This window comes from Notolepis coatsorum, assembly GCF_963971535.1.
Source record: "Notolepis coatsorum genome assembly, chromosome: 2".
NCBI classification, from domain to species: Eukaryota; Metazoa; Chordata; class Actinopteri; order Aulopiformes; family Paralepididae; genus Notolepis; species Notolepis coatsorum.
The window spans coordinates 57,703,083-57,729,026 of record NC_140166.1 but is presented as its reverse complement, the minus strand read 5'-3'; the positions used below and the strand labels follow the sequence as shown (position 1 = coordinate 57,729,026).

General features: G+C 47.6%; 1 protein-coding gene across 1 annotated transcript in view; it reads right to left on the bottom strand.

Annotated features, from left to right (window-relative positions):
- LOC311223375 (uncharacterized protein) overlaps positions 1 to 21,934 on the bottom strand; it is a gene marked incomplete at its 3' end in the record, with an annotated part of 38,861 nt that extends 16,927 nt beyond the window's left edge. The window contains exons 1-5 of the mRNA XM_084308163.1: positions 21,719 to 21,934; positions 17,334 to 17,468; positions 14,035 to 14,125; positions 10,504 to 10,641; positions 6,772 to 6,922 (exon numbers count right to left, since the gene is read on the bottom strand). Coding sequence (XP_084164289.1) covers positions 6,772 to 6,922; positions 10,504 to 10,641; positions 14,035 to 14,125; positions 17,334 to 17,385 — 432 coding nt within the window. The 5' untranslated portion in view covers positions 17,386 to 17,468; positions 21,719 to 21,934. The remainder of the gene's footprint in view (positions 1 to 6,771; positions 6,923 to 10,503; positions 10,642 to 14,034; positions 14,126 to 17,333; positions 17,469 to 21,718) is intronic.
- Between the last annotated feature and the right edge of the window lie 4,010 nt (positions 21,935 to 25,944).

Here is a 25,944-nt window from a genome sequence, read left to right as displayed (position 1 = left end):
GCCAGGTCCCTCCCCACCTCGTCCGCCTGGGGGAACTCCGCAAATGGGTCCTCGTCACTGCTATCCGTCTCGGGGCCCGCTTGGGGCGCCGGCGCGTCGTCACCCACACCTGATGCCGTCTCAGTCTCACTCCCCGGTATATTCAGGGGTTCCGGCGCGTCGTCACCTACATCTGATGCCGTCTCAGTCTCACTCCCCGTTACGTTCAGAGCACACACCTTCGGCTGACGTAACCCTTTCTTCTTCCTCGGTTTACCCGCAGAGGGTGGGGTGCGCGGGGAGATGACGGCTGAGCACAGCTGGCGATACAGGGGGCAGTCTCGACCAATCAGCAGCGCTACCGGCAGGTTAGGTATGACGCCGGCTGTCATCGAGCAGACCCCCTTGGTGGTTGTCAAGGTGATCTGCGCTGTAGGATACAACTTTGTGTCCCCGTGCACACAGGACACTGACACTTGCGGAGCCTCTGCGTCGCAGTGTGCCAAATGGGGCTGAACCAGCGTTATGACACTACCCGAGTCCAGGAGCGCTACGGCATCTTTGTCGTTGATGCGCACGGGTAAAAGTGTCGCCGATGTTTCCTTATGGGCCCAACAGGCTGCGCCATAATTGCACGTCTTTCCGCGGGGGTCTGAAGCTGCCGCCGATGGCATGGACACATCCCGGCCTGGGCAGTTCCACGAGAGATGCCCGGGCTCGCCGCAGTCATAGCAGCGTCTTTGGTCCTGGTCGAACAGCGGTCTTCTTCGGGGTAGTTCGGGATCACCTGCGTTCCCTACCCGGCCCCTTGGGCTGGGCTCGTCGGGACCCCTCCTTGTTCTCGGCCGCTCTGGCTTTTCCCCTCGCCCCCCTTTGAGTAACTCCCGCGTTACCTGGTGGGCCTCCACAATATTCACCAGCTGCTCCACGGAGCGGGGGTCCGCTTGACTCGCCTGCTTCTTCGTGTCATAGGGGAGGGCTCTGACAAAGCGGTCCATAACAATCCGTTCCAAGACCGTGGGCCCTCCGGGGTCAGTCATTAGCCAGGCTCGGCTTATGCGGACCAGGTCGTGCATCTGGGAGCGCGGGGAGGCCTGTGCGTCATACACCCAGTCATGGAACCGCTGCGCACGGGACTGCAGACTATGGCCGTAACGGGACAAAATTTCCTGCTTTAGCCGAGTGTAGTTCTCGGCTTGCTCCGGTGGCAGGTCCTGGTAGGCCTTTTGTGCATTACCCGACAGGAAGGGGGCCAGCAGTCCCCCCCAGTCGTCTTCTGGCCAGCCCTCCCGGCCGGCGGTGCGCTCAAACGCTAGGAGATAGGCTTCTATATCCTCCTGCTCCGTCAGCTTGGGGATGAAGCGCCCGGGGTTAGGCCGCGTCCCGGCGGCCCCTTCCTCCCGCCGGTGAGAGGCCATCCGCTGGAGCTCCGCGTGGATCATCCCCGTCTGTTACCTCTGTTCTTGCAGGGCCTCTTCGTGCCGGGTCTGTTGTTCCATGCTCGCCTGTATGAGCTGCTGCACCAGCGCGTCCATGCTTTTTCCGATATTAAATATATATTTTTTTCTTCTTTTTTTTTAATTTCTTTTATTCTACTTCGATAAAGTCTATTGTTGTTTATTCCGCACCCCTGATTGCCAGTAGACTATGCCCGCATTCTCCACCACTGTGGCAATTCCAGGTGTAGGGGTGGCAGAATAAACAACACACAGACAGGTTGCAGTTCCCAAAATCATGCTCTTTATTTTCTAGTCAAATAATAACGGTTTGCTGGCGGTGATCTGTCGGCCGGGCGGCGTCTCCGCTCTGTGGCCTTTTGCCTTGCGCTGCTACGGGGGACTGAGAGGAGGCTCCTCGGCTCCATTAAGTCCCCCCTCCCCAACAGGCGCACCGCGCCGTGATTCGCTAATCACGTAATCACTCTGATGGGTCTTTAGTGACAGGTGCGTCCGGAAGCGGACGCCCAAACATGGGCAGCGCCCAGCCATTGGGTCGCCACATAGCGCCCATCAATCACCAAGCCCAGGGGTGGCTTGGGGTTGCCACAAAAGTCAACGCCCGCACCAGGTACCTAGCAAGGAAAGCCAACCTCCTTGGCAGAGATAGCCTCAGGCTACTAGCAAATAGCCTAGTACTCTGTCACTTTGACTATGGTAGCGTGTCGTGGTTCGAGGGCCTGACAGTGAACATAAAAAAGAAGCTTCAGGTTTCCCAAAATAAGCTGGTAAGGGTGGTAATGGGCCCTCGCACCCACATAGGGAGGAGTCACTTCCAGGAGCTAAACTGGCTTCCTGTGGAGGCCAGAGTTACCCAGCCCAGACTCAACCTAGTGCACAATATTATAAACCAAAGGTCCCCTAGATACCTCCAGAACTACTTCACCCCGGTCAACGAATCCCACAACCACAGAACTAGAGCAAGCATAGCAAACCTGAAGCCTGCTTCTTTCCGATCCAAACTGGGCCAGTGCTCCCTTACTTTCTCTGGAGCCCAGGATTGGAACAAGCTGCCTCTCCCCATCAAGCAGAGCTCGAGCCTCCACAGCTTCAAGAGAAGCGTCAGGAAGTGGCTCATGGACAGAATAGAGGAATAGCCCACTATAGTCTGAATGGGTTTCCAATCAGTTTTTAATTATTGTGGGGTATACAATTTTAGCGATAGGTTAGTCTTATAATGTTTTAAATGTATGAGTGTTGTGTTATTGTCGTGTTTTTGTTGTGGCCTAACAGCCCTGGGACCATGACGGAAATAAGGGTTTTACTCTTTCTCATGTTATCCTTTGGATCCTTGTTGTGTGTTTTTAATCCATCAATAAAATAAAATAAAATAAAATAAAATAGCTGGGGTGGAAGATGTAGAGACTATTCTTATTGGGGACTGGAACACGGATATGCGACGAAAAGAAGCACCAGTCTTCAAGTCTTTCAGTAGGTTTTGTGATCTGCACATTTGTATGTCATAAATGTCTTGATGAATTGAAAATGGAGGACCCTGATGTAAACAAGACGAAAGTATTTTTCTGGTCTGCATCCTTGTAGCAGTTGTTTGTATTGAGCCGTACTGTATTGTACCCATTCTGCAATCTGTTAATAAAGTTTTCAATCAATCAATCAATCACGTGACTAAGTTGCCCCCTACCTGCGCGAGCTGCTGCGCTAAAAGAATACGACAGGGCTCTATGGAGAAACCATGGCACTCTCCTGACTAAAAGTATAACGGGGCTCTATGGAGAAACCATGGCACTCCCCTGACTAAAAGTTGTTTCAAACGAAAACGGCTGGATGTCAATTTGCCAAATCAGCACGGCTGTGAGTGTGAGTCTTTCACCTTTTAACATATCTAGCTTTGGCATGGATTGATTGCTAGCACATGAATAGGAGGCTGTGTGTCTGTGTGACTAGGAGGGATCTGTGGGAAGACATTTCAATTGCCTTGTAAATTGTAAATGGCTGCATTTATATAGTAGCTTTTATCCAAAGCGCTTTACACTTTGTTACTCACATTTTTACCCATTCACTCACACATTCACACACCGACGGTGGAGGCAACCATGCAAGGTGCCAACCTGCTCATCGGGAGCAATTAGGGGTTAAGTATCTTGCTCAAGGACACTTCGACACACTGCCCGGTAGGAGCGGGAATTGAACCGGGACCCTCCGGATTGCCAGACGACTGCTCTACCTCCCGAGCCACTGTTGCCTTGTCTAAAATGGCAATTAAGTAAATCCCCTTCTTAACGATGATTGGTCAAAGCCTCTTTACAAAATTATCGTACAGAGGGCAAAATTATCGTACAGAGGGCATATTAATGCCACGCAGACCCCCGCTGCTGAGAGATGGCGCTGTGCAGGTGAAAAGATGCGACGGCTGCTTCCTCGAGTACCGGAGGGGACACGTGATGTAAGGCTTCGTCCACATTGCAGCCGGCTTGTGGGAGGCATGGCCTAACAGCGTTCGAGACAGGGGAGGGTAGAATTGGACGATACGAAATTGGGACGGGAGAAAAATAGAAAATGGGAGAGAAAAGTAGATAAAAAAAAAGAAAATTGTATTGCTATATTGACATTACTATGGCCCATCGATTATCTATCGTTCAGGATGTGGGAACGTTATATTTTTTCATTCATACATTGTTGTGTTAATACCGTCTAGAATATAAGTATGTTTTTAATCTTTTCTACAGTAATTCCAAAAACGCTAGTTATAGGCCCAAACGCATATGATAGATTATCGATTGCCGTTTCTTTCCTATACACGCTATATTAAAAAAATCAAATGTATATGATCGGTATACATTATGCTTCATCATGCGTGAAGGAAAGGGGGGGGGGGGGTCATTTATAATTCCTTGATCGTCAGTAACGGCTTTATTTAGTATGGGTTGATATATTGATCAGACTGATGGCAAACAAAGAAATGCAAAATCGGGTTGAAAATAACGTTAGTGTCCTCTTACCGTTCACCGATGATACTGGATGAAAAATATTCCAATTATTTGACGCCGATCTCCTAGATTCATTTCCGGTTTGTATGGCGCAATAAACGCCGAAATCATATAGATTATTGCGTTATGGAAGCGATCCAAATGCACGCCAGTGATTGTCTAGAGTCCCGTAACAAGATGTGACTGCCGGAGGGATTTCCTCGACGCACCGACTCCCACTTCCGGTTTTTATGTGAATGTAACTCGCCCGATCATCCGCCAGGCGGCGGTATTGAGGCGTTGCAATGTCAGAACAGGGTCCAGCTGGGTCCCGGAGGGAAGCTGGATGAATTATGAATGCCATGGCGAAAAAATTAAATATTGATCTCAAAAACAGCTTACGCCGTTCCTGGCGTTCAACGCATGGCGGGCAATAGCGGCTTTCGGCGTTCTTGGCGCTGGATGTGTTAATAATTCAAACAGTGTTTTTATAGAATCTGCCAACCTTTAAGGGAAAAGCACTCAATAGAAACACAACTTCTGTGACAACTTACTCATGATGTCTCCATCAGACGGCATCTTTTGAGCAATCAGAGTAACTACACACACACCTATACACACACACACACACACAGCATGGAGACTTGATTTCAAGCCCTGTCCTGAATACCATTGTTGGCTGGTCCCCAGAATAGATCATAAAAAGACAATTGGTCACTGAAGATGTTCATTCAATCAATCAATCTGCACGATGATTGATTGAATGAAAATTGTATTAACAGATTGCAGAATGGGTACAATACAGTACACACAATTGTTAAGGGGATGCAGACCAGAGAAAGACTTTCGTCTTGTTTACATCAGGGTCCCCCAGTAAGGGTGCAACTTGCTCCGTGCAATCCATTCTTTGTGAATCTAGCCCTAAATCTGCTGTACAATGACAAACAATCTTTTGTTACAAATAGTTTATTTGCCTATTGTGATAATGCTACTGTTGGATAAAGAAACATATACAAAACACACACAATGTATTTTTGGTACAGACCAAAATGCAACCACTAATGTCTGAACACCTGTGCATGAATAACTGAGGATCCTAGTGGATACTTTAGGACTTGCAACGATGGTATCAGGAACATTTTAATTTCTTGTAGGCCTACATAATGCAAATTAGAGTCTAGAAATCTAGAAGAACATTTGAATAGATTCATTCCAAAGAAAAAACGTTTCTTTGTGTGTGTGTGTGTGTGGGGGGGGGGGGGGGGGGGGTATAATATATGATATATTTAGTGCTTTATTGTAAAAATAGCTTACAGATGTTTACATAATCTCTACGCAAACAAAATAAAATCCCATAGTGAGTTAAACTTTTATGCCAACAATGCATTTTTAAGATATAAATGTTTTTCTCCTTTGGAATGAAAGTCTTTGTGTTTTCGACTAATGGGAAACATCATGTAAACTACACTCTTCCATAACATGAAGCGATATTTGCAAATACTGTATGGATGATGTTTGGTGTCACCATTTCTTTATACGGTAACCAACTCCTGAAGTACCGAGTACAGTATTGTAAACAGACAGCGGATTAAAACACGAGAAATCAAAGGGATCATTTCAAATGAATTTATATTTTGCAAGTCATCAGTGTTACATACATAAACAGATTTTGAAGTAGCCTAATTTTAAGCTATCTGTCTAAAGGGGGCTGCCATGTTTTTAAGCTTAAAATTGACATCTCAAATCCTGCCCTCTTTTCTTGATCCTCTAATCACAGCGTCCCTGAGACAGGAAGCAACAGTTGTGATTGGAGGATCAAGAAAAGAGGGGTAGGGTTTGAGATAAGTCAATTAGGCTACTTGAATCTATAACCCTACTACTGCCTATGTATTTGTTTGTAAAAAAAAAACTTTTATCAAATGTGACATGATAGTTTGACTTGCAAATATAAATAAATTTTGAATGACCCCTTTGATTTCTAGTGTTGCCTTTACCAAACTGTATCCACGTAAGGTTTAGACATGCGCCTGTAGCACTATTTCACTGCCACTACAGATTCCCAGTATAAGTGTGGGCTGGTGCTGCTGTGTGATGCCTTGCTGTGGACTTGAAACACCTGTCGTCCGTCTTCATCTCCTCTCCTCCTCTGGTGCACCTCCTCCCGTCTGCACCGCCTCCTCGGCTGCTGCCACCACCACCTCCTCGCCCTCCTCTTCTCTCTCTCCCTCCACCACCTCCTCTCCCTCCACTCCTCTCTCTCCCTCCTCCTCTTCTCTCTCTCCCTCCTCTCCTCTCTCCCCCCCCTCCTCTCCTCTCTCCCCCTCCTCCTCTTCTCTCTCTCCCTCCTCTCCTCCCTCTCCCTCCTCTACTCTCTCCTCCTCCTCCTCCTCCTCTTCCGGTTCAGGAGCAGGCTCAGAGTACAGCGTGGAGACGTGTCCGTTCTTCCAGGTCACCGTGATGCCTCCCGGCCGCAGCCCCTCCACCTCCCCGTTGGTCTGCTTGGCTCCTCCTTCCACCTGCCTTGGAGCAGGAGACAGAGACGGATTTAATTAAAAAAAAAATTATTATCTTTTTCCTCCTTCTTTTTTTCCGTTTTTTCTCCGATCCCAATGTTAGTCGTTATGCCAATTCCCAATCCCCTTCCTGGTCGTTGCGCACTCTACCCCCTACCGTCGGTCCGGGAGGGCGGAGACTATCACATGCTTCCTCCGACACGTGTGTACCCAGCCCACTGCTTCTTTTCACCTGGCAGCGCAGACTCTCACTGGGAGAGTGTAACGTGTGGAAGGTCACACTACATTTACATTTACATTTAGTCATTTAGCTGACGCTTTTATCCAAAGCGACTTACAAGTTCTGTACGACAAGCCATCAGGAAGAGCACAACTCTATCAGCTGAGTAACAATGTTCATCAAAGTGTTGAGTGCTACAGTGTAGGTTAGTTTATTAGGACAAGTGCATGACAGTATGGTTAGTTAGGGTTAGATTTTTTAAAATACTACCTCTCCTAGATCCTTCCCTTGCTGTGCAGGCGCCCTGACCGAACTGTAGGAGTCGCTGTTTACAACGACCAGGACCCACCCACCGGCTTCCCTCCCGCTGACTCTGTCAATCGAGCCAGTATGACGGCCGGCCCAAGCCGGAGGCAACGCTGACAGCCGGATTCGATACCAGTGTCTCTTGCGTTGGTGACGAGCGCCTTGTCCGCTGCGCCACCCAGCCGCCTTTAATTAATTTTTTTTTCTCTCTTTTCCATGCATCTGGGGCGCAGGTTTTTTTTTTTTGGGTAACTATCTAGCAATATTATTATTATTGTTATTATTATTATTATTATTATTATTATTATTATGGTAATGATTATTATTATTATTATTATTATTATTATTATTATTATTATTATTATTAGATGGTATGAAGCTGTAAGGTGCACTTGAGCTGACCATTATGTTAAAATAAATATGAAGTTTGGAAGGGGGCAGGAAACATAAGTTTTCTTCATCCTGCTCCTTTTCGGCCATGGGTGTATCATGTTAAAAAAATAAAAAGATGTTGGTGATATTGTGCAAAGATGAACTGTACCCCCATGTACGAAACCAAATAAAATGAATGAATGAATCATAGCAGCTGCTTCAAGATGCAACTCACGTACATTTACGGAGCCAGTGTGATCATGTGATGTGACGAGACTAAAGGCCTGATCTGTCATTTATTTGACCGTAAACACAGTAACAGTACATTTGGCAACATGCCATAGTAAATGGTAAAAGGTGCATTTATATAGCAGCTTTTACCCAAAGCGCTTTGACATTTTTACCCGTTCACTCACACATTCACACACCGAACCAAACGCAGAGAACACATCACCCCTGTTACCCTGTATTAGCCACACTACATTGGCTACCTGTAAAATACAGGATTGATTTTAAAATTGCGCTCACCACCTACAAGGCTTTGAAGCAGGGGTCGGGAACCTATGGCTCGCGAGCCATATATGGCTCTTCTGGTGACAGCACATGGCTCCCAGACATTTTTGAGTAAAAAAAATAATAAATTTTTTTTTTTAATACTTGTGATATTTCTTAATAATACTGTGTCATTTTAAAGTAAACAGAAATTAGTTTTGAAGATACAGCCAATAGTATTCTTAAAACTTGGAACGAGCTTCCTGTGACATACCACACAATGCAGCGTGAGTATTGCCGTATTGACCATGTTTGGCTCTACATATGCATGTGGGCAGTCATTCTTGCATATGAGGAACATTAAGACCAACCTACGCTCACGTTTAACTGATGGAAGCCTCAACGCCTGCATGAAGCTCAACCTCACCACGTATGAACCAGATTACAAGGCCATCAGCAAAACCATGCAGCACCAGAAGTCGCATTAAAAGTAAGACATATTGGGGAGCTCCAGTAGCTCACCGCACATCTCGGCACTATTTTCTGCGTCGGGGAAAACCGTGCTGCGTCACGGATCTGGTGGACTCGAGTTCGATTCCCGGACCCGCCGTCATTTGCCAGAATGTCTTCCCCTGATCTATATCCCGTTTCACCCTGTATCTGTCGGTCATGCTTGACCAGAAAAGCGATAAACGCTAAAAAAAATAAATAAAAAAAAAAAAAAGTAAGACATATTTAATTTATTATACGTTAAAAATACTATATGGCTCTCAATTAAATATATTTAGAAATGTTTGGCTTTTATGGCTCTCCCAGTCAAAAAGGTTCCTGACCCCTGCTTTAAAGGGTGAAGCCCCAAGCTACATTGCTGAGCTTATAACCCCTTACTGCCCAAATAGGGCTCTCCGCTCCTCCGACCAAGGAGAGCTCGTCGTCCCCCGGACCAAACTAAAACCCAAGGGTGACCGGGCTTTTTCAGTCGTAGCACCCAAGCTATGGAATCAGCTACCTTATGAAATCAGGTCTGCTGTTAGTGTGGAGTCTTTTAAACAAGGTCTAAAAACCTTCGTATACAGTCAGGCTTTTAATTGATCATGTATGTGGTATAACATGTGTGTATATGTGATTATATTTTAGTTAATTTATTTTGAAGTATTCTACAATCTTGTATGTGATGTAACATGTGTGATTATTCTATTCTGATTAACCTTTTACTGCCTGTAAAGCACTTTGTGATTTTAATCTGGAAAAGCGCTATACAAATAAAATGTACCTTACCTTACCTTACCGACAGCGGAGGCGACCGTGCAAGGTGAGCAATTAGGGGTTAAGTGTCTTGCTCAAGCTGCCTATATAGGAGGAGTGGGAATCGAACCGGGAACCTCCTCTCGGATTACCAGATGACTGCTCTACCTTCCAAGCCACTGTCGCCCCATAGATTCAGGAGGAGTTGGACTTGTAGATAGAAAATAATAAGGCTGTCCCCGAAGCCTGTTTTTGGGCTTCGTCAGGGTTTTTCCGAACGGACGTTCGAACCTTTGTTTTTAATTAATTAATTTTTCTTTTTTATATAATAATAAAAAAAAATTATAAATATCCTCAAACTAAATCCTCAATTTGAATAAAGTGATTCATCTGATTAAATTAGTTTTTTTTTTTTTTATTAAATCAACTTTCTTTAATGAATATAACTCATCGGTTTCTTTTAATACTATAATATCAGTGTAGCCTAATCTTTATCTGCAACTGTGAAGAAAAACCCCATTGGTTTAAACAGAATGAATAGACACATGCACAAAAAAAAATATATAAAAAAAAATGCATTATTAAAAATAATCTATTCGAATGTTGATTGAGAATTCTAATGCCAACATAGCGAACGAAGGTTTGAACGTTTGGGCTCAGCCCTAGAAAATAAGATAATAGAAGATAGAAGATAATAAGATGGTAGAATAATATGGTAATATATAGTTTGAAAATAAATGCTAATTCTCTTTAACTCTTTCACTGCCACACGACAGAAGGTTAGCCCTTTACTATCACACAACCGACGGCGATGCTCCATCATCCGCGGAGCTAATGATGCTAATAATGGAGCATCGCCGTCGGTTGTGTGATAGTAAAGGGCTAACCTTCTGTATTGTCACAGTGAAAAGGTTGACCGGCTGCCGTGTGGCAGTGAAAGGGTTAATAAGTACCTTGTCACGGGGCTCCTGGCCTGACTCGGGCTGCTGAAGGAGGTGTCCTCCTCCGTGACGACCTGCAGGGCCTCAGCCTCAGGTTGCCTCATGGTCATGGAGGCTACCGCCTTGTACTTGGCTATCTTCCTTCTGCTCCTGTGGCAGAGGGGAGAGAGGACTGAGGAAGCATGTTATTGTAATAAACGTCACGGTGGGTTAGGGTTTTTATGGGTTAAAATATGTTTGTGGTCATACTGTACACTGCATATATATATATCTAGATGGTGCAAGGCGGAGTCTCCAGCATAGTTCACCGGTGGCCATCTTGTCACAGTCAACTATTCTGGTACGTTCTATGGTAGCTGTTGTAACGGTGAGTGATCTGCACAAACAAGAATACTCGAAAATCGAAAAAGATTATCGAAATCCGGCTGTCAGCGTTGCCTCCGGCTTGGCCCGCCGTCATACTGGCTCAATTGGCAGAGTCAGCGGGAGGGAAGCCGGTGGGGTGGTATTCTGGTCGTTGTAAAACAGCGACTCCTACAGGTCGGTCAGGGTGCCTGCACAGCGAGGGAGGGAGATGGTGAGGGTAGTGTGAGCCTCACACGCGTTACACCTCACCAATGAGAGTCCGCGCTGGCAGGTGAAAAGATGCTGCTGGCTGTCTCCTACAGTATGTCTCGGAGGAAGCATGTGATAGACTTCAGGGCTCCCTAAAATGACCAGTGGGGGGCACATGCGAGCAACGACCAGGAAGGGGAGGGTGGAATTGGCATAACGGCTAAATTGGGATGGAGAAAAACACAGAAAAACAGGAGGAGAAAAAGTGGATAAAAAAAAGGAAATCTTGACGGATTTACAAACGGTTTGGTTTATTTGTTATTAACACTTTCAGTGCCAGCAGGGGGCGCACGATTTAGTGCTTGAGTGCCACCACCCACTTCAATGATAGCGTTAAAACGCCTAATCTATGTTTTAAATTATGGCTATGTGTCTAATCTGCCCGTCGCTTATCAATGACTTGTTTGCAGTCAACATTGTCGAAACGGATTGTTTTTTTATCGGTTCATTTTCGTTTTATAGCATTTTGAAAAGCCCTCGTTTTCAAGGGAAATATAAAGATTCCGTGATAATCGCCCTTTACTGGAATATTCTAGAATACACAAAAACGTTGTCATTTTTCGGCCTATTTATGAATCGTTTTCAAATAAACGCTAGATTATCGATAGTATATGTGTACGTATGCACGCTATATAGGCGATCTGAAAAATAGATTCTCTTATTTCCTGAGCCACACAGCCACACACACACATAGGGGAAAAGCTTATATCTCCGTGAAAACAGGTCTGATTATCCTAAGACTGGTCAAATAGATTCCTTACCTGAGATCAGATGTTATCCAAAAAGATTATTCCAATTCCTGATCGGCATTCCAAATATCGATCACTTTTATTGATCCAACGCTACATACTGTACATATGTATTCCACGCTGTTCTGAGGGTCCACAATGAATCCGATCGGCTCGGGTTACATGCCTGAGAAGTGAAATGTGGATTCCAGATTTTTCTTTTCTCATCCATTTTCATTGAGTCCATTCCAAAAGGGTGCATTACCATCTGGGAGACGATAGGGGGCGGTTTTTTCACATCTGAGCTCCTACAGGGGCTGCTGTACCAACGGGAGACTCGGTTGATGAAATATGAATTCAGATCGCTAATAAAAAAATTAAACGCTAATAAACGTTGTGGGCATTCAGGCATTGGGCTGATAAAACGTGATATGACATCATGGGCACTGAAAGTGTTAACGTGGCTATGATTCAGGATGCTTGGACATGTTGAAATTATTTTCATATGAAAGTCCATTATAAGTATGCAGTATGATTTCTGACGTTTGTAACAAACCAAATGGTTTGAAAATCGGTTGAAGATTTTGCAATCTATGGTTATTTCAATAGTACCATAGACCATTCATGTTATGAGTGGGCGTGCCGCCTGTGGCAAGATGGCCACCGGTGGCCTAAAGGTTAGAGAAGCGGGTTTGTGACCGGAAGGTCGCCGGTTCGATCCCCGGGACCGGCAGGAACACCAACCGCTGAAGTGCCCTTGAGCAAGGCACTTAACCCCCAACTGCTCCAGTGGAGTTGCTCAGTGGCCAATGGTGTCAGACTGTGGTTGTACTGGGCAGATCCCAGGTGTCAGACTGTGGTTGTACTGGGCAGCTCCCAGGTGTCAGACTGTGGTTGTACTGGGCAGCTCCCAGGTGTCAGACTGTGGTTGTACTGGGCAGCTCCCAGGTGTCAGACTGTGGTTGTACTGGGCAGCTCCCAGGTGTCAGACTGTGGTTGTACTGGGCAGCTCCCAGGTGTCAGACTGTGGTTGTACTGGGCAGCTCCCAGGTGTCAGACTGTGGTTGTACTGGGCAGCTCCCAGGTGTCAGACTGTGGTTGTACTGGGCAGGTCCCAGGTGTCAGACTGTGGTTGTACTGGGCAGCTCCCAGGTGTCAGACTGTGGTTGTACTGAGCAGCTCCCAGGTGTCAGACTGTGGTTGTACTGGGCAGCTCCCAGGTGTCAGACTGTGGTTGTACTGGGCAGCTCCCAGGTGTCAGACTGTGGTTGTACTGGGCAGCTCCCAGGTGTCAGACTGTGGTTGTACTGGGCAGCTCCCAGGTGTCAGACTGTGGTTGTACTGGGCAGCAGCTCCCAGGTGTGAATGGAACTGTGTGAATGTGAAGCAGGGTGTTCCTGAAAAAGAGCATCTGTGCTCAGCGAACCTACCCTGGGTAAATAAAGGTTAAATAAACTACAAAGATGGCCGCCATGAGGCAACATCGGTTTCCATTGGCCTGCAGCGCGTGCGAGTCATCTAGCCTTTATATATGTCTATGCTGTACATCCATGATTCACTTTATCTTCTCACAGTGGCAGCTGGGGGGGGGGGGGTTGTTACACTACTGTGTGCACTGCTCTCACAAATTATTATTGTACTCTTTATTATTTTACTCCTATGCATTGTTACTGTACTCATATGAGTTATTATTTTACTATTATGAGTTGTTATACTTCTATGAGTTATTATTATACAATTAAGAGTTATACTGTTATGAGTTATTATATGTTCATGAGTTATTATACTCTTGAGTTGTTATTATCATACAGTTATTAATTATTACACCGTTATACTATATAATAAAGGGTGTTAGTTATCCTCTTCTGTAACAGTATTATTATACTGTTGAGTTATTACTGTACACTTCTGAGTTAGTATACTCTTATGAGTTGTTATGAGTTATACTGTTGTGAGTTATTATACAGTTCTGAGTTATACGTTAAGCGAGTTATGATTTTCATACAGTTGAGTGAATATGATATGAGTATGAGTTATTATTGTATTCGTGTGAGATATTATTGTATTCGTATGAGATATTATTGTAGACATTATTAATGAGTTATACTCTTGCGTTGTTATTTTCATACGGTTAGGGTTAGTGAATATGATATGAATATGAGTCGTTATTGGTATTATTCTTAGGAGTTATTGTACATACTTGCTGGCCATGGAGCCCATCCCCAGCAGAAGGAAGCCCACCAGCAGGCAGGCGAAGGAGAGGACCAGCATGGCGAACAGCCAGGGGGTGGCTGTGAGGAGAGACCACACTGCTGTCAGAGAGACCACACTGCTGTCAGGAGAGACCACACTGCTGTCAGAGAGACCACACTGCTGTCAGGAGAGACCACACTGCTGTCAGAGAGACCACACTGCTGTCAGAGAGACCACACTGCTGTCATCATCATCATTAGGTGGCTTCTTCGTTCCGAAGGTTGCCTATCACTCTCCAACCCATTCTGTCCCCACTTCTTCTCTCCAACTCCGTGACTCCGCCTCTCACTCCACTCCAATCACAGACGTCGTCTACCCAGCCTCTTCTTGGTCTTCCACTTCCTCTCTTTCCATCCACCTTCCCCATCACCTCAGCACCTCAGCACCTCGTAAACCCCCTCTGAGAGAGACCACACTGCTGTCAGCACCTCGTAAACCCCCTCTGAGAGGAGAGACCACACTGCTGTCAGCACCTCGTAAACCCCCTCTGAGAGGAGAGACCACACTGCTGTCAGCACCTCGTAAACCCCCTCTGAGAGGAGAGACCACACTGCTGTCAGCACCTCGTAAACCCCCTCTGAGAGGAGAGACCACACTGCTGTCAGCACCTCGTAAACCCCCTCTGAGAGAGACCACACTGCTGTCAGCACCTCGTAAACCCCCTCTGAGAGGAGAGACCACACTGCCGTCAGCACCTTGTAAACCCCCTCTGAGAGAGACCACACTGCTGTCAGCACCTCGTAAACCCCCTCTGAGAGGAGAGACCACACTGCTGTCAGCACCTCGTAAACCCCCTCTGAGAGAGACCACACTGCTGTCAGCACCTCGTAAACCCCCTCTGAGAGAGACCACACTGCTGTCAGCACCTCGTAAACCCCCTCTGAGAGGAGAGACCACACTGCTGTCAGCACCTCGTAAACCCCCTCTGAGAGGAGAGACCACACTGCTGTCAGCACCTCGTAAACCCCCTCTGAGAGGAGAGACCACACTGCTGTCAGCACCTCGTAAACCCCCTCTGAGAGGAGATACCACACTGCTGTCAGCACCTCGTAAACCCCCTCTGAGAGAGACCACACTGCTGTCAGCACCTCGTAAACCCCCTCTGAGAGGAGAGACCACACTGCTGTCAGCACCTCGTAAACCCCCTCTGAGAGGAGAGACCACACTGCTGTCAGCACCTCGTAAACCCCCTCTGAGAGGAGAGACCACACTGCTGTCAGCACCTCGTAAACCCCCTCTGAGAGGAGAGACCACACTGCTGTCAGCACCTCGTAAACCCCCTCTGAGAGGAGAGACCACACTGCTGTCAGCACCTCGTAAACCCCCTCTGAGAGGAGAGACCACACTGCTGTCAGCACCTCGTAAACCCCCTCTGAGAGGAGAGACCACACTGCTGTCAGCACCTCGTAAACCCCCTCTGAGAGGAGAGACCACACTGCTGTCAGCACCTCGTAAACCCCCTCTGAGAGAGACCACACTGCTGTCAAGGAGAGACCACACTGCTGTCAGCACCTCGTAAACCCCCTCTGAGAGAGACCACACTGCTGTCAGCACCTCGTAAACCCCCTCTGAGAGAGACCACACTGCTGTCAGCACCTCGTAAACCCCCTCTGAGAGAGACCACACTGCTGTCAGCACCTCGTAAACCCCCTCTGAGAGAGACCACACTGCTGTCAGAACCTCGTAAACCCCCTCTGAGAGAGACCACACTGCTGTCAGCACCTCGTAAACCCCCTCTGAGAGAGACCACACTGCTGTCAGCACCTCGTAAACCCCCTCTGAGAGGAGAGACCACACTGCTGTCAGCACCTCGTAAACCCCCTCTGAGAGGAGAGACCACGCTGCTGTCAGCACCTCGTAAACCCCCTCTGAGAGGAGAGACCACACTGCTGTCAGCACCTCGTAAACCCCCCTCTGAGCTGACAAGACTGTGTTTCAACCTGACCCCACAGTTCACCAGCTCTTTATTGGCAGCAGGGGATAAAACTTTACTACCATGAAAATCTCAGCTATAAATGTTACTCTATAAACCTTGCCTTTTATGGTTCCAGTTAGAACACATACACTTCACTAGCCCTCCAGCCCCCGTGCTCACACAAAGATGGATTCTCAATCTCTCAATCTGATTTGGTCACTGACTCCTTAACGAATAGGGAAAGTTGATATTACTAATATACTGTGTTACCAGTGCTCTATTATTTAGTATCAGGGCTGTAATAACAGCATCAGTGCTGTATTAACAGTATCATTGCTCTATTATTAGTATCAGTGCTGCATTAACAGTATCAGTGCTCTATTAATAGTATCAGGGTCAAGTCAAGTCCTCTTTATTTCTATAGCACATTTACAAATGACTAAAGCCGAACCAAAGTGCTTCACAGGTACATGATAAAAACACATACACTACAGTCAAAAAAAGAGAAGGCGGGGGTCTCTGTGTGCCCAGCTGAGGTCTGGCACCCTGCCATTGGCTGTGGAAGTGGGTAGATTCCAAGGTAAACCTGAGGAGGAGCGGTTGTGTGTCCTATGTGATCTGGGAGTGGTGGAGGATGAATATCATTTAGTTTTTCACTGCCCCTTATACACCGACTTGAGGAGGGCTTTGTTTGAGAAAATTCTAATTGTAAATCCGGATTTGTTTTGGCAGTCTGAGAGTTGTATGTTGAGTTGTTTTTTTGTGGAGGACATCTTCAGTTTTGCAGGATTTTTGGAGAAAGCGTGGCACTTGAGAGACAAAACACACTATATCCTATATAATTGTATATGAATTCCTCTTGTTTCTTTGTTTACATACATTTCTTACAGCTTGTGTTATATTACGTTTTATTGTATTTTCTTTTTTTTGTGGCCATCTTGGTCTATATGTCATAATTTGTCAAGTAATTTGTCAAATATACTATTATTATACTTATTGTTATGTGTCTTGTAAGCCCATATGGGCTGGGCATACACCTGTATGTAAGACACGAAAATAAAAAACATTACAGAAAAGGTACTGTACAATTAAGAAAATAAAATAAAAACAAGAACAAGGTGCAATGTAAAAGAGACAAGAAATGTGATAAAAAGTCCAGAGTAGCAGCAAAAGTGGCAGGCTAACTCTGGTCAAAGGCCAGGGGGTAAAAGAGGTGCGTTTTGAGCAGTGATTTAAAAGCCTCTAGGCTCTGGGCAGATCTAATGTGGGGGGGGGGGGGGCCTGCGCTGTACTAACAGTATCAGCGCTGTACTAACAGTATCAGTACTTACAGTCCTCTGTGCGGTAGTACCAACGGAGGAACTCTCTCTGCTCTTCCGTCATGGCTGCTGGCCCCGCCCTGTGCTCCCCCGGCCCCGCCCCCTTCACTTCAAACTCATCTGGATCACTGGACGCCCTTTTGGATCCTAGGGGAGATCCGTGCAAATATACAAACACACACACACACACACACACATACACACACACACACACACACACACACACACACACACACACACACACACACACACACACACACACAGAGGAGGTTTAGAGTTCCACGCTCTAGACCAGGGGTTCCCAAACCTTTCAGGCCGCGACCCAAAAAAAACTGTGTCAGAGAGCCGCGACCCCCACTATTATAGGAGGTTAAAAAATATATATATATTTTTTTTTATAAATGGAAATGTATGGTTGAAACATAAAAACTTTCAAACGCACACACACTAATAAGCATTGGAGGCTTTTAACCAGGGCCGGACTGGGGAAATCATTCAGGCCAGGAAATATAGTGCAAAATATAGCCCCAGTCAGGCCACTTTTTAAGCAGGGGGTCTGGGGGTCCCCCACCAGGAATTTCTTTGTTACAAAGACTTCATTTCCTGCATTCTGGTGCAGGATTTTTTTTATTTGTACCCTTTAAATGCCAGTGTTTGTGATGGCATCACAAATTATTGTTAAAAAACAGGCTAGCATATGTATGATTAGCAACAACACAGATTTTTATGGATTTTCAGTTTTTTTGTAATTGATAAATACAATATTTTATTCAACTTCAGCCCTGATCATAACGCCACATATTCATTTTATAATTCTAACCCTTTAAATGCCAGTGTGTGTGATGTTTCAAGTTTCAAGTTTCTTTAATAGTTGCCATACAGAAGTACAGAATACTTTTATAAAAAAAAAGCTTCTTACTGTTACGCTCCAGAGACTGTGCTAGACAAGATAAGTATCAAATAACATAGTATAGCATGTAAATTAGAAGTAGAAAATGAGGTCACAGTGTTCAGTATAGACATATGTACAATGTTCGATGCAGAATGGGCGTAACTGAGTTACCATATAATATACAATATACTATGCAGTGTACTAATATACAATACTATATAGTGCAAAGCAGAAATGGGATGAGGTACAATTTAGGTACAATTTACAGTAAGGTTGTAGTGCAAATCCTTTATCAATAAATATAAAGTGTGGAGAGTGGGTGCTGCAGTGTGTTTGTTTAAAGTGAGTGTGTGCGTGTGGATGTGTGTGCTATGTGCATTTGATGGTTGTTGTGTAGTGTTCATTGTTCGTTGAGCAGCCTGATGGCCTGGGGATAGAAGCTTCTTCTGAGTCTTTCTGTGCTCGCCTTGAGACTCCGGTATCGCTTGCCTGACCGCAGCAGTTCAAAGAGGCAGTTGTTCGGGTGGCTGGAGTCCTTAATGATTCTCTTAGCCTTGCCCCTGCACCGCTTGTTGTAAATGTTCTGGAGGGTGGGGAGCCCCCCTCCAATTGATGGCATATATTTGCAATATATCAAATGCAAAGTAGATTTTTCTGGGGGGGATTATTACAGGCTAGCATGTGTCAATGATTAGCAGTTTTTTGTAAGGGTCCACCAATCACATGCGGCTCCCTTTGTGTGTGTGTGTGAGAGCAAGAGAGAGAGAGAGAGAGAGAGAGAGAGAGAGAGAGAGAGAGAGAGAGAGAGAGAGAGAGAGAGAGAGAGAGAGAGAGAGAGATAGTTCTCCAACTTGTGTGAGTTGCAGTGATCTCCTGGTTGTTCCCCACCTAGGTTATCTAACTATTGCGCTGGTGCAACTAGAAACACTGTCCTGGCCTGCTTCTAAGTTCAGTGGCCTGACTGCATAAAAAAAAAAAAAAAAAAAATCATCTGGCGACCCCCCCGCGGCGGCTCGCGACCCCGACTTTGGGAACCCCTGCTCTAGACTAAACAGGTTTAAAAACTCCTTTATTCCAATCTCAGTTAAACTTTTTAATAGTGCCAGATAAATGGCCGGCAATGATCGAATAACCGATATTTGGTCGTTATATTATCGATAATCGATATTTGGTTGTACTATTACAATATATATGTGGTGTTGCCAGACATCCTGCTGTGCAGGTACTTTACTGTATCTTTTATATTGTGTATCTCCTCTGTTTGGAGTCAGTTGCGTTGTGTCATGTCTGTATGTATGTGTCTGTGGCTGCAGTGGGTGTAAGCCCAAGACACATTTCCCAGCTGATGGGACAATAAAGTGACTATTGACTCTTGACTTGACACACACACATACACACGTTGCATCACAGGATACTGGAAGGTATAAAAATATGGTCAGGGAATATTGTCACCACAATAGCTAAACAGATAAAAAATGTCACCAGCCATTTGAATTCCTCAGCGACCAGAGTAGTTTCTAGAATAAAAAAAACAGGTTGCTACCTGTGAGTAGATCTGCTGATAGAACTGACTGACTGACCTGTGAGTAGATCTGCTGATAGAACTGACTGACTGACCTGTGAGTAGATCTGCTGATAGAACTGACTGACTGACCTGTGAGTAGATCTGCTGATAGAACTGACTGACTGACCTGTGAGTAGATCTGCTGATAGAACTCACTGACTGACCTGTGAGTAGATCTGCTGATAGAACTGACTGACTGACCTGTGAGTAGATCTGCTGATAGAACTGAGTGACTGACCTGTGAGTAGATCTGCTGATAGAACTGACTGACTGACCTGTGAGTAGATCTGCTGATAGAACTCACTGACTGACCTGTGCGTAGATCTGCTGATAGAACTGACTGACTGACCTGTGAGTAGATCTGCTGATAGAACTGACTGACTGACCTGTGAGTAGATCTGCTGATAGAACTGACTGACTGACCTGTGAGTAGATCTGCTGATAGAACTGACTGACTGACCTGTGAGTAGATCTGCTGATAGAACTGACAGACTGACCTGTGAGTAGATCTGCTGATATAACTGACTGACTGACCTGTGAGTAGATCTGCTGATAGAACTGACTGACTGACCTGTGAGTAGATCTGCTGATAGAACTGACTGACTGACCTGTGAGTAGATCTGCTGATAGAACTGACTGACTGACCTGTGAGTAGATCTGCTGATAGAACTGAGTGACTGACCTGTGAGTAGATCTGCTGATAGAACTGACTGACTGACCTGTGAGTAGATCTGCTGATAGAACTGACTGACTGGCCTGTACTGTGCTAGTGGTCTCAGGTGTGTGTACAGTAGTGGTCTCTGTGAGCAGGTGTGTGTATTTAAAATCCACCCTAAAAACATGACTCAGCAGCAACTCAAATTGGTCTTAATCTGGTTTTTATCTCTTTTATCATAACTTGGTTTTTATCTCTTTTTATCATGAGTTGCTTTTTTTTTTTTTTTTTTGTATTTAATTGTTTTATTATTTTTTAAACAAACACATAAACAAACATGACAACACACGATAAGATATACAAGCATTAGTTGACAGTGCACATCCAATGAAATCACCATTATATGCTAGCTTTTATTCTCTCCACCACTTCTAACCACATTGTCATTTTGGATTCATTGAGACCCAAAATTTAAATTCTTTTTTTATCTTTTCCCCCCTCCTTTTTCCTCCGATTTTCTCCCATCCCAATGTTAGTCGTTATGCCAATTCCCAATCCCCTTCCTGGTCGCTGCGCACTTACCCCCCACAGTCGGTCTGGGAGAGTGGAGGCTATCACGTGCTTCCTCCGACACACGTCCAGCCAATCAACCGCTTCTTTTCACCTGGCAGCGCGGTTCCTCCCTGAGAGGGCGTAGCGTGTGGAAGGATCACACTATCCCACTCAGGTCCTATCCGCGCTTAGCAGGCGCCCCGACCGAACTGTAGGAGTCGCTGTCTACAACGACCCGGACCCACCCCGCCAGCTTCTCCCACCCTCTAATACTGCCAATTGTATTAGTGTGAACGGCCAGCCAAGCTGGTGACAACCCCGGAGCTGTGAGCTGGATTCGAACAGGCGAATCCTAGCGTCTCCGGTGTTTGTGACGAACGCAATCTCCGTTACGCCACCTGACCGCCCATCATGAGTTGCTTTTAAGGGTTTGCGGATTTTAAATTTTCTTTTAACATATGTTGACTGTATGAGTTTTCAGGTTAGGTGTTATTGTACTTATTGTTAGGGTGTCCTGTCTCGTGTTTTTGTGCCTTTTTATGTTCCATGTAAATGGACCACAATGGAAACAAGCCTCGGCTTTATTGTGTTTTATCCATTTTCGACCAGCGTGTTGACACTGTTATTGTTCGTTTTTTCAAATGTTTGTCCTATACGATTGTGTCAAAATAAAGTATTCAATCAAATAAAGTATTCAATCAGTAGTGGTGGTCTCCCCTCCAGGCTCCACTCACGGAGGCTGTCCTGGCAGATGTCGCCCTGGTCCAGAGACCTCCACTGGGAGCGCGTGCTGCTGCCGTGGTGGGAGAGAGTCAGGCGGCGGTCGCTGTCGGCACTCAGCTCCAGACCGGACCGGTTCTGACTGATCAGCCGGCCCCGACCGCAGTCCCACAGGAGGGCGTCCCCCTGCTGACCCTCGCAGGACACCGTCCGGACTGGGTCTGTGTGGTGGGCTGACAGGCACCTGGGTATGAAAGGGAACAGGATGTGTGACGACCTGACGGGCCCAACTAGAGGTGCTTGAATTGTGCAGTAAAAGTTATGCGGGGGAAGGGGGGGGGGGGCACACATTGTATAAAAGACTAACCAGATCAGAGATCAGAGATCAGAGTCAGAGATCAGAGCCAGAGATCAGAATCAGAGATCAGAGTCAGAGATCAGAGATCAGAGTCAGAGATCAGAATCAGAGATCAGAGTCAGAGATCAGAGATCAGAGTCAGAGATCAGAGTCAGAGATCAGAGATCAGAGTCAGAGATCAGAGATCAGAGTCAGAGATCAGAGATCAGAGTCAGAGATCAGAGTCAGAGATCAGAGTCAGAGATCAGAGTCACAGATCAGAGACAGATATCAGAGATCAGAGATTAGAGATCAGAGATCAGAGATCAGAGTCAGAGATCAGAGTCAGAGATCAGAGTCAGAGTCAGAGATCAGAGATCAGAGTCACAGATCAGAGATCAGAGATCAGAGTCAGAGATCAGAGTCAGAGTCAGAGATCAGAGATCAGAGATCAGAGATCACAGATCACAGATCACAGCCTTCATGGAGGGAGGGTCCCACCTGGACGTGGCCACACACACCAGGACCTGCCGGTTCCCTCCAGACCCACTGCTGCCGGTCCGTGTCCAGGCTGCACCTCCTCAACAGAACCGGCCCGCCGCTGGTGGCAGAGTCCTCCAGACACCTGCTGTGGAGCTTGTTGTGGATCAGGAAGCTGCCGGCGCCTGGAGAGAGAGGGGGGAGAGAGGGGGGAGGGGGGGAGGAGAGGGGGGAGAGAGGGGGGAGAGAGGAGGGAGAAAGGGGGGAGAGATGGGGAGGGGGGAGAGAGAGGTGGGAGAGAGGTGGGAGAGAGAGGTGGGAGAGAGGGGGGAGGAGAGAGGGGGGAGAGAGGGGGGAGAGGGGAGAGAGAGAGGGGGGAGAGAGGAGGGAGAGAGGGGGGAGAGAGGGGGGAGAAAGGAGGGAGAGAGGGGGGAGGGGGGAGAGAGAGGTGGGAGAGAGGTGGGAGAGAGAGGTGGAGAGAGGGGGGGAGAGAGAGGGGGGAGAGAGGGGGGAGAGAGGGGAGAGAGAGAGGGGGGAGAGAGGGGAGAGAGGAGGGAGAGAGGAGAGAGGGGGGAGGGGGAGAGAGGGGGGAGAGAGGGGGGAGAGAGGAGGGAGAGAGGGGGGAGAGAGGAGGGAGAGAGGGGGGAGGGGGGAGAGAGAGGTGGGAGAGGTGGGAGAGAGGGGGGAGAGAGGGGGGAGAGAGGGGGAGAGAGGGGGGAGAGAGGAGGGAGAGAGGGGGGAGAGAGGGGGAGAGAGGGGGGAGAGAGAGGGGAGAGAGGGGGGGAGAGAGGAGGGAGAGAGGGGGAGGGGGGAGAGAGGAGAGAGGGGGGAGAGAGGAGAGAGGGGGGAGGGGGGAGAGAGGGGGGAGAGAGGGGAGAGAGAGAGGTGGGAGAGGTGGGGAGAGAGGGGGAGAGAGAGGGGAGAGAGGGGGAGAGAGGAGGGAGAGAGGGGGGAGGGGGGAGAGAGAGGTGGCGGGGGGAGAGAGAGGTGGAAGAGGTGGAGAGAGGGGGGAGAGAGGTGGGAGAGAGGAGGGAGAGAGGGGGAGAGAGAGGTGGGAGAGAGGGGGGAGAGAGAGGGGAGAGGGGGGAGAGAGAGGTGGAGAGAGAGGTGGGAGAGAGGTGGAGAGAGAGGAAGGAGAGAGAGGTAGGGAGAGAGGTGTGGGAGAGAGAGGGGGGAGAGAGAGGTGGGAGAGAGAGGGGGGAGAGAGAGGAGAGAGAGGGGGGAGAGAGAGGTGGGAGAGAGGTGGGAGAGAGAGAGGTGGGAGAGAGAGGTGGGAGAGAGAGGGAGAGAGAGGAGGGAGAGAGGTGGGAGAGAGAGGGGGGAGAGAGAGGGGGGAGAGAGGTGGGAGAGAGAGGGGGGAGAGAGAGGGGAGAGAGAGGGGGGAGAGAGAGGGGGGAGAGAGAGGGGGGAGAGAGGGGGGAGAGAGAGGGGGGAGAGGAGGAGGGAGAGAGGTGGGAGAGAGAGGGGGGAGAGAGAGGGGGGAGAGAGGTGGGAGAGAGGTGGGAGAGAGAGGGGGAGAGGGGGTGGGAGTGAGAGGTGGGAGAGAGGTGGATGAGAGGGGGAGGAGAGGGGGGAGAGAGAGTGGGAGAGAGGGGGGAGACGAGGGGGGGAGAGGTGGGAGAGAGGTGGGAGAGAGGTGGGAGAGAGAGGGGGGAGAGGAGGGGGGAGAGAGAGGGGAGAGAGGTGGGAGAGTCGAGGGGGGAGAGAGGTGGGAGAGAGGGGGGAGAGGGGGGAGAGAGGTGGGAGAGAGGTGGGAGAGAGAGGGGGAGATGAGGGGGGAGAGAGAGGGGAGAGAGAGGGGAGAGAGGTGGGAGAGAGAGGGGAGAGAGGTGGAGAGAGAGGGGGGAGAGAGGGGGGAGAGAGAGAGGTGGGAGAGAGGGGGGAGAGAGGTGGGAGAGAGAGGGGGAGAGAGGGGGGAGAGAGAGGTGAGAGAGAGGGGGAGAGAGAGGGGGGAGAGAGGGGGGAGAGAAGGGGGAGAGAGAGGTGGGAGAGGGGGGAGAGAGGGGGAGAGAGGGGGGAGAGAGAGGGGGGAGAGAGGGGGGGAGAGAGAGGGGAGAGAGAGGTGGGAGAGAGGTGGGAGAGAGAGGTGGGAGAGAGAGGGGGAGTCGGAAAGAGTTGGATCAAAAATACTTAGAAATAGAGTTCACTGACAGAATGACATGTTGCGACACGGAGCCCTGTAGCCTAGATCTCTAAAGAATGGCTCGCTAACATACATGATAGTAGACAAACAAGCGGAGCATTGATGTACATAATGAGTTACAGATACGATGTACAGACTACGTTTTTATTTTTATTTTTTTTAAAGAAGAAGTTTGGCCAGTGGCAGAGTGAGTGGTAGTCGAGGACGTAGATTATACTGCAGAGGAAAGGTGGGTGTTCTGTGACCGTCCAGTGGTAGCGACTGGCCATCTGACCCTTACATACAGTGCAGAGATAGCATGAGACGTACAATACATGATGGATTATACATGACTTACATAAATAAAGGGAACCACTGTGTATATACACCGGGCATACTGTATACTTTTAAGTTCTCAGAGTGGTGGTTTCACAAGACCAACATGCTTGGTGTTTCACAAGACCAACGTGCTTGGTGTTTCACAAGACCAACGTGCATGCGTGTGCCAGTTTTCTAGTTTAGTTGTGTGTATGAGTCAGTTTACTGGAACTGAAAGTGAAGCGCTCGACTCACCTGGTAAGAGCAGAGACAGAGTGATCCAAGCAGCAAACATGTCTGAATAAGATGGGATATATAATATATTGACGACAGAAATCTGAGATTTCTGTATCACTTGACTTTAGCAGCCACGGTTAATAATGACTAAGCACCTATAGGAGCTAACGAGGAACTACTATATGCTAACAAACTGCTGGTTAACTAGAATAATTGACTCAAGTCTCAGAAGTCTCCACTTCCTGTATCACACGGCGGCCATTTTGCTTTTATGTCATGTGTGTCAGGGTGGCCTGAATGCCTTCTACAACATAACTGCATTTCCGCGTCTCTGATTGGCCAGGTCATTTCTGGTCATGTGACATGTACGGCCCAATCGTGGGACCCGCAAGTTTCTACAATGGTTAAGCTTTAGGCGCTCTTTCGAAGTAGGTTAAGGTTAGAGTTTGTCTTAGAGCATGGCGATAGAACGCCTGCCCTGATTCCGACGGTTAAGCTTAGGCGCTCTTTCGAAGTTGGTTAAGGTTAGAGTTTGTCTTGGAGCATGGCGATAGAACGCCAGGTAGTTTGCAGGCTGTTAGACCCGGAAATAGGCGGCAAAACTTGCTGTCCCACGATTGGCGCACATGTCACATGACCTGGCCAATCAGAGCGCAAACCTCGAACGCGGAAATGCAGTTCCGTCGTCGAAGGCATACACGCGTCAGGGTGGGATTCTAAAGTGGGAACAGTGCGGAAAGGAATCC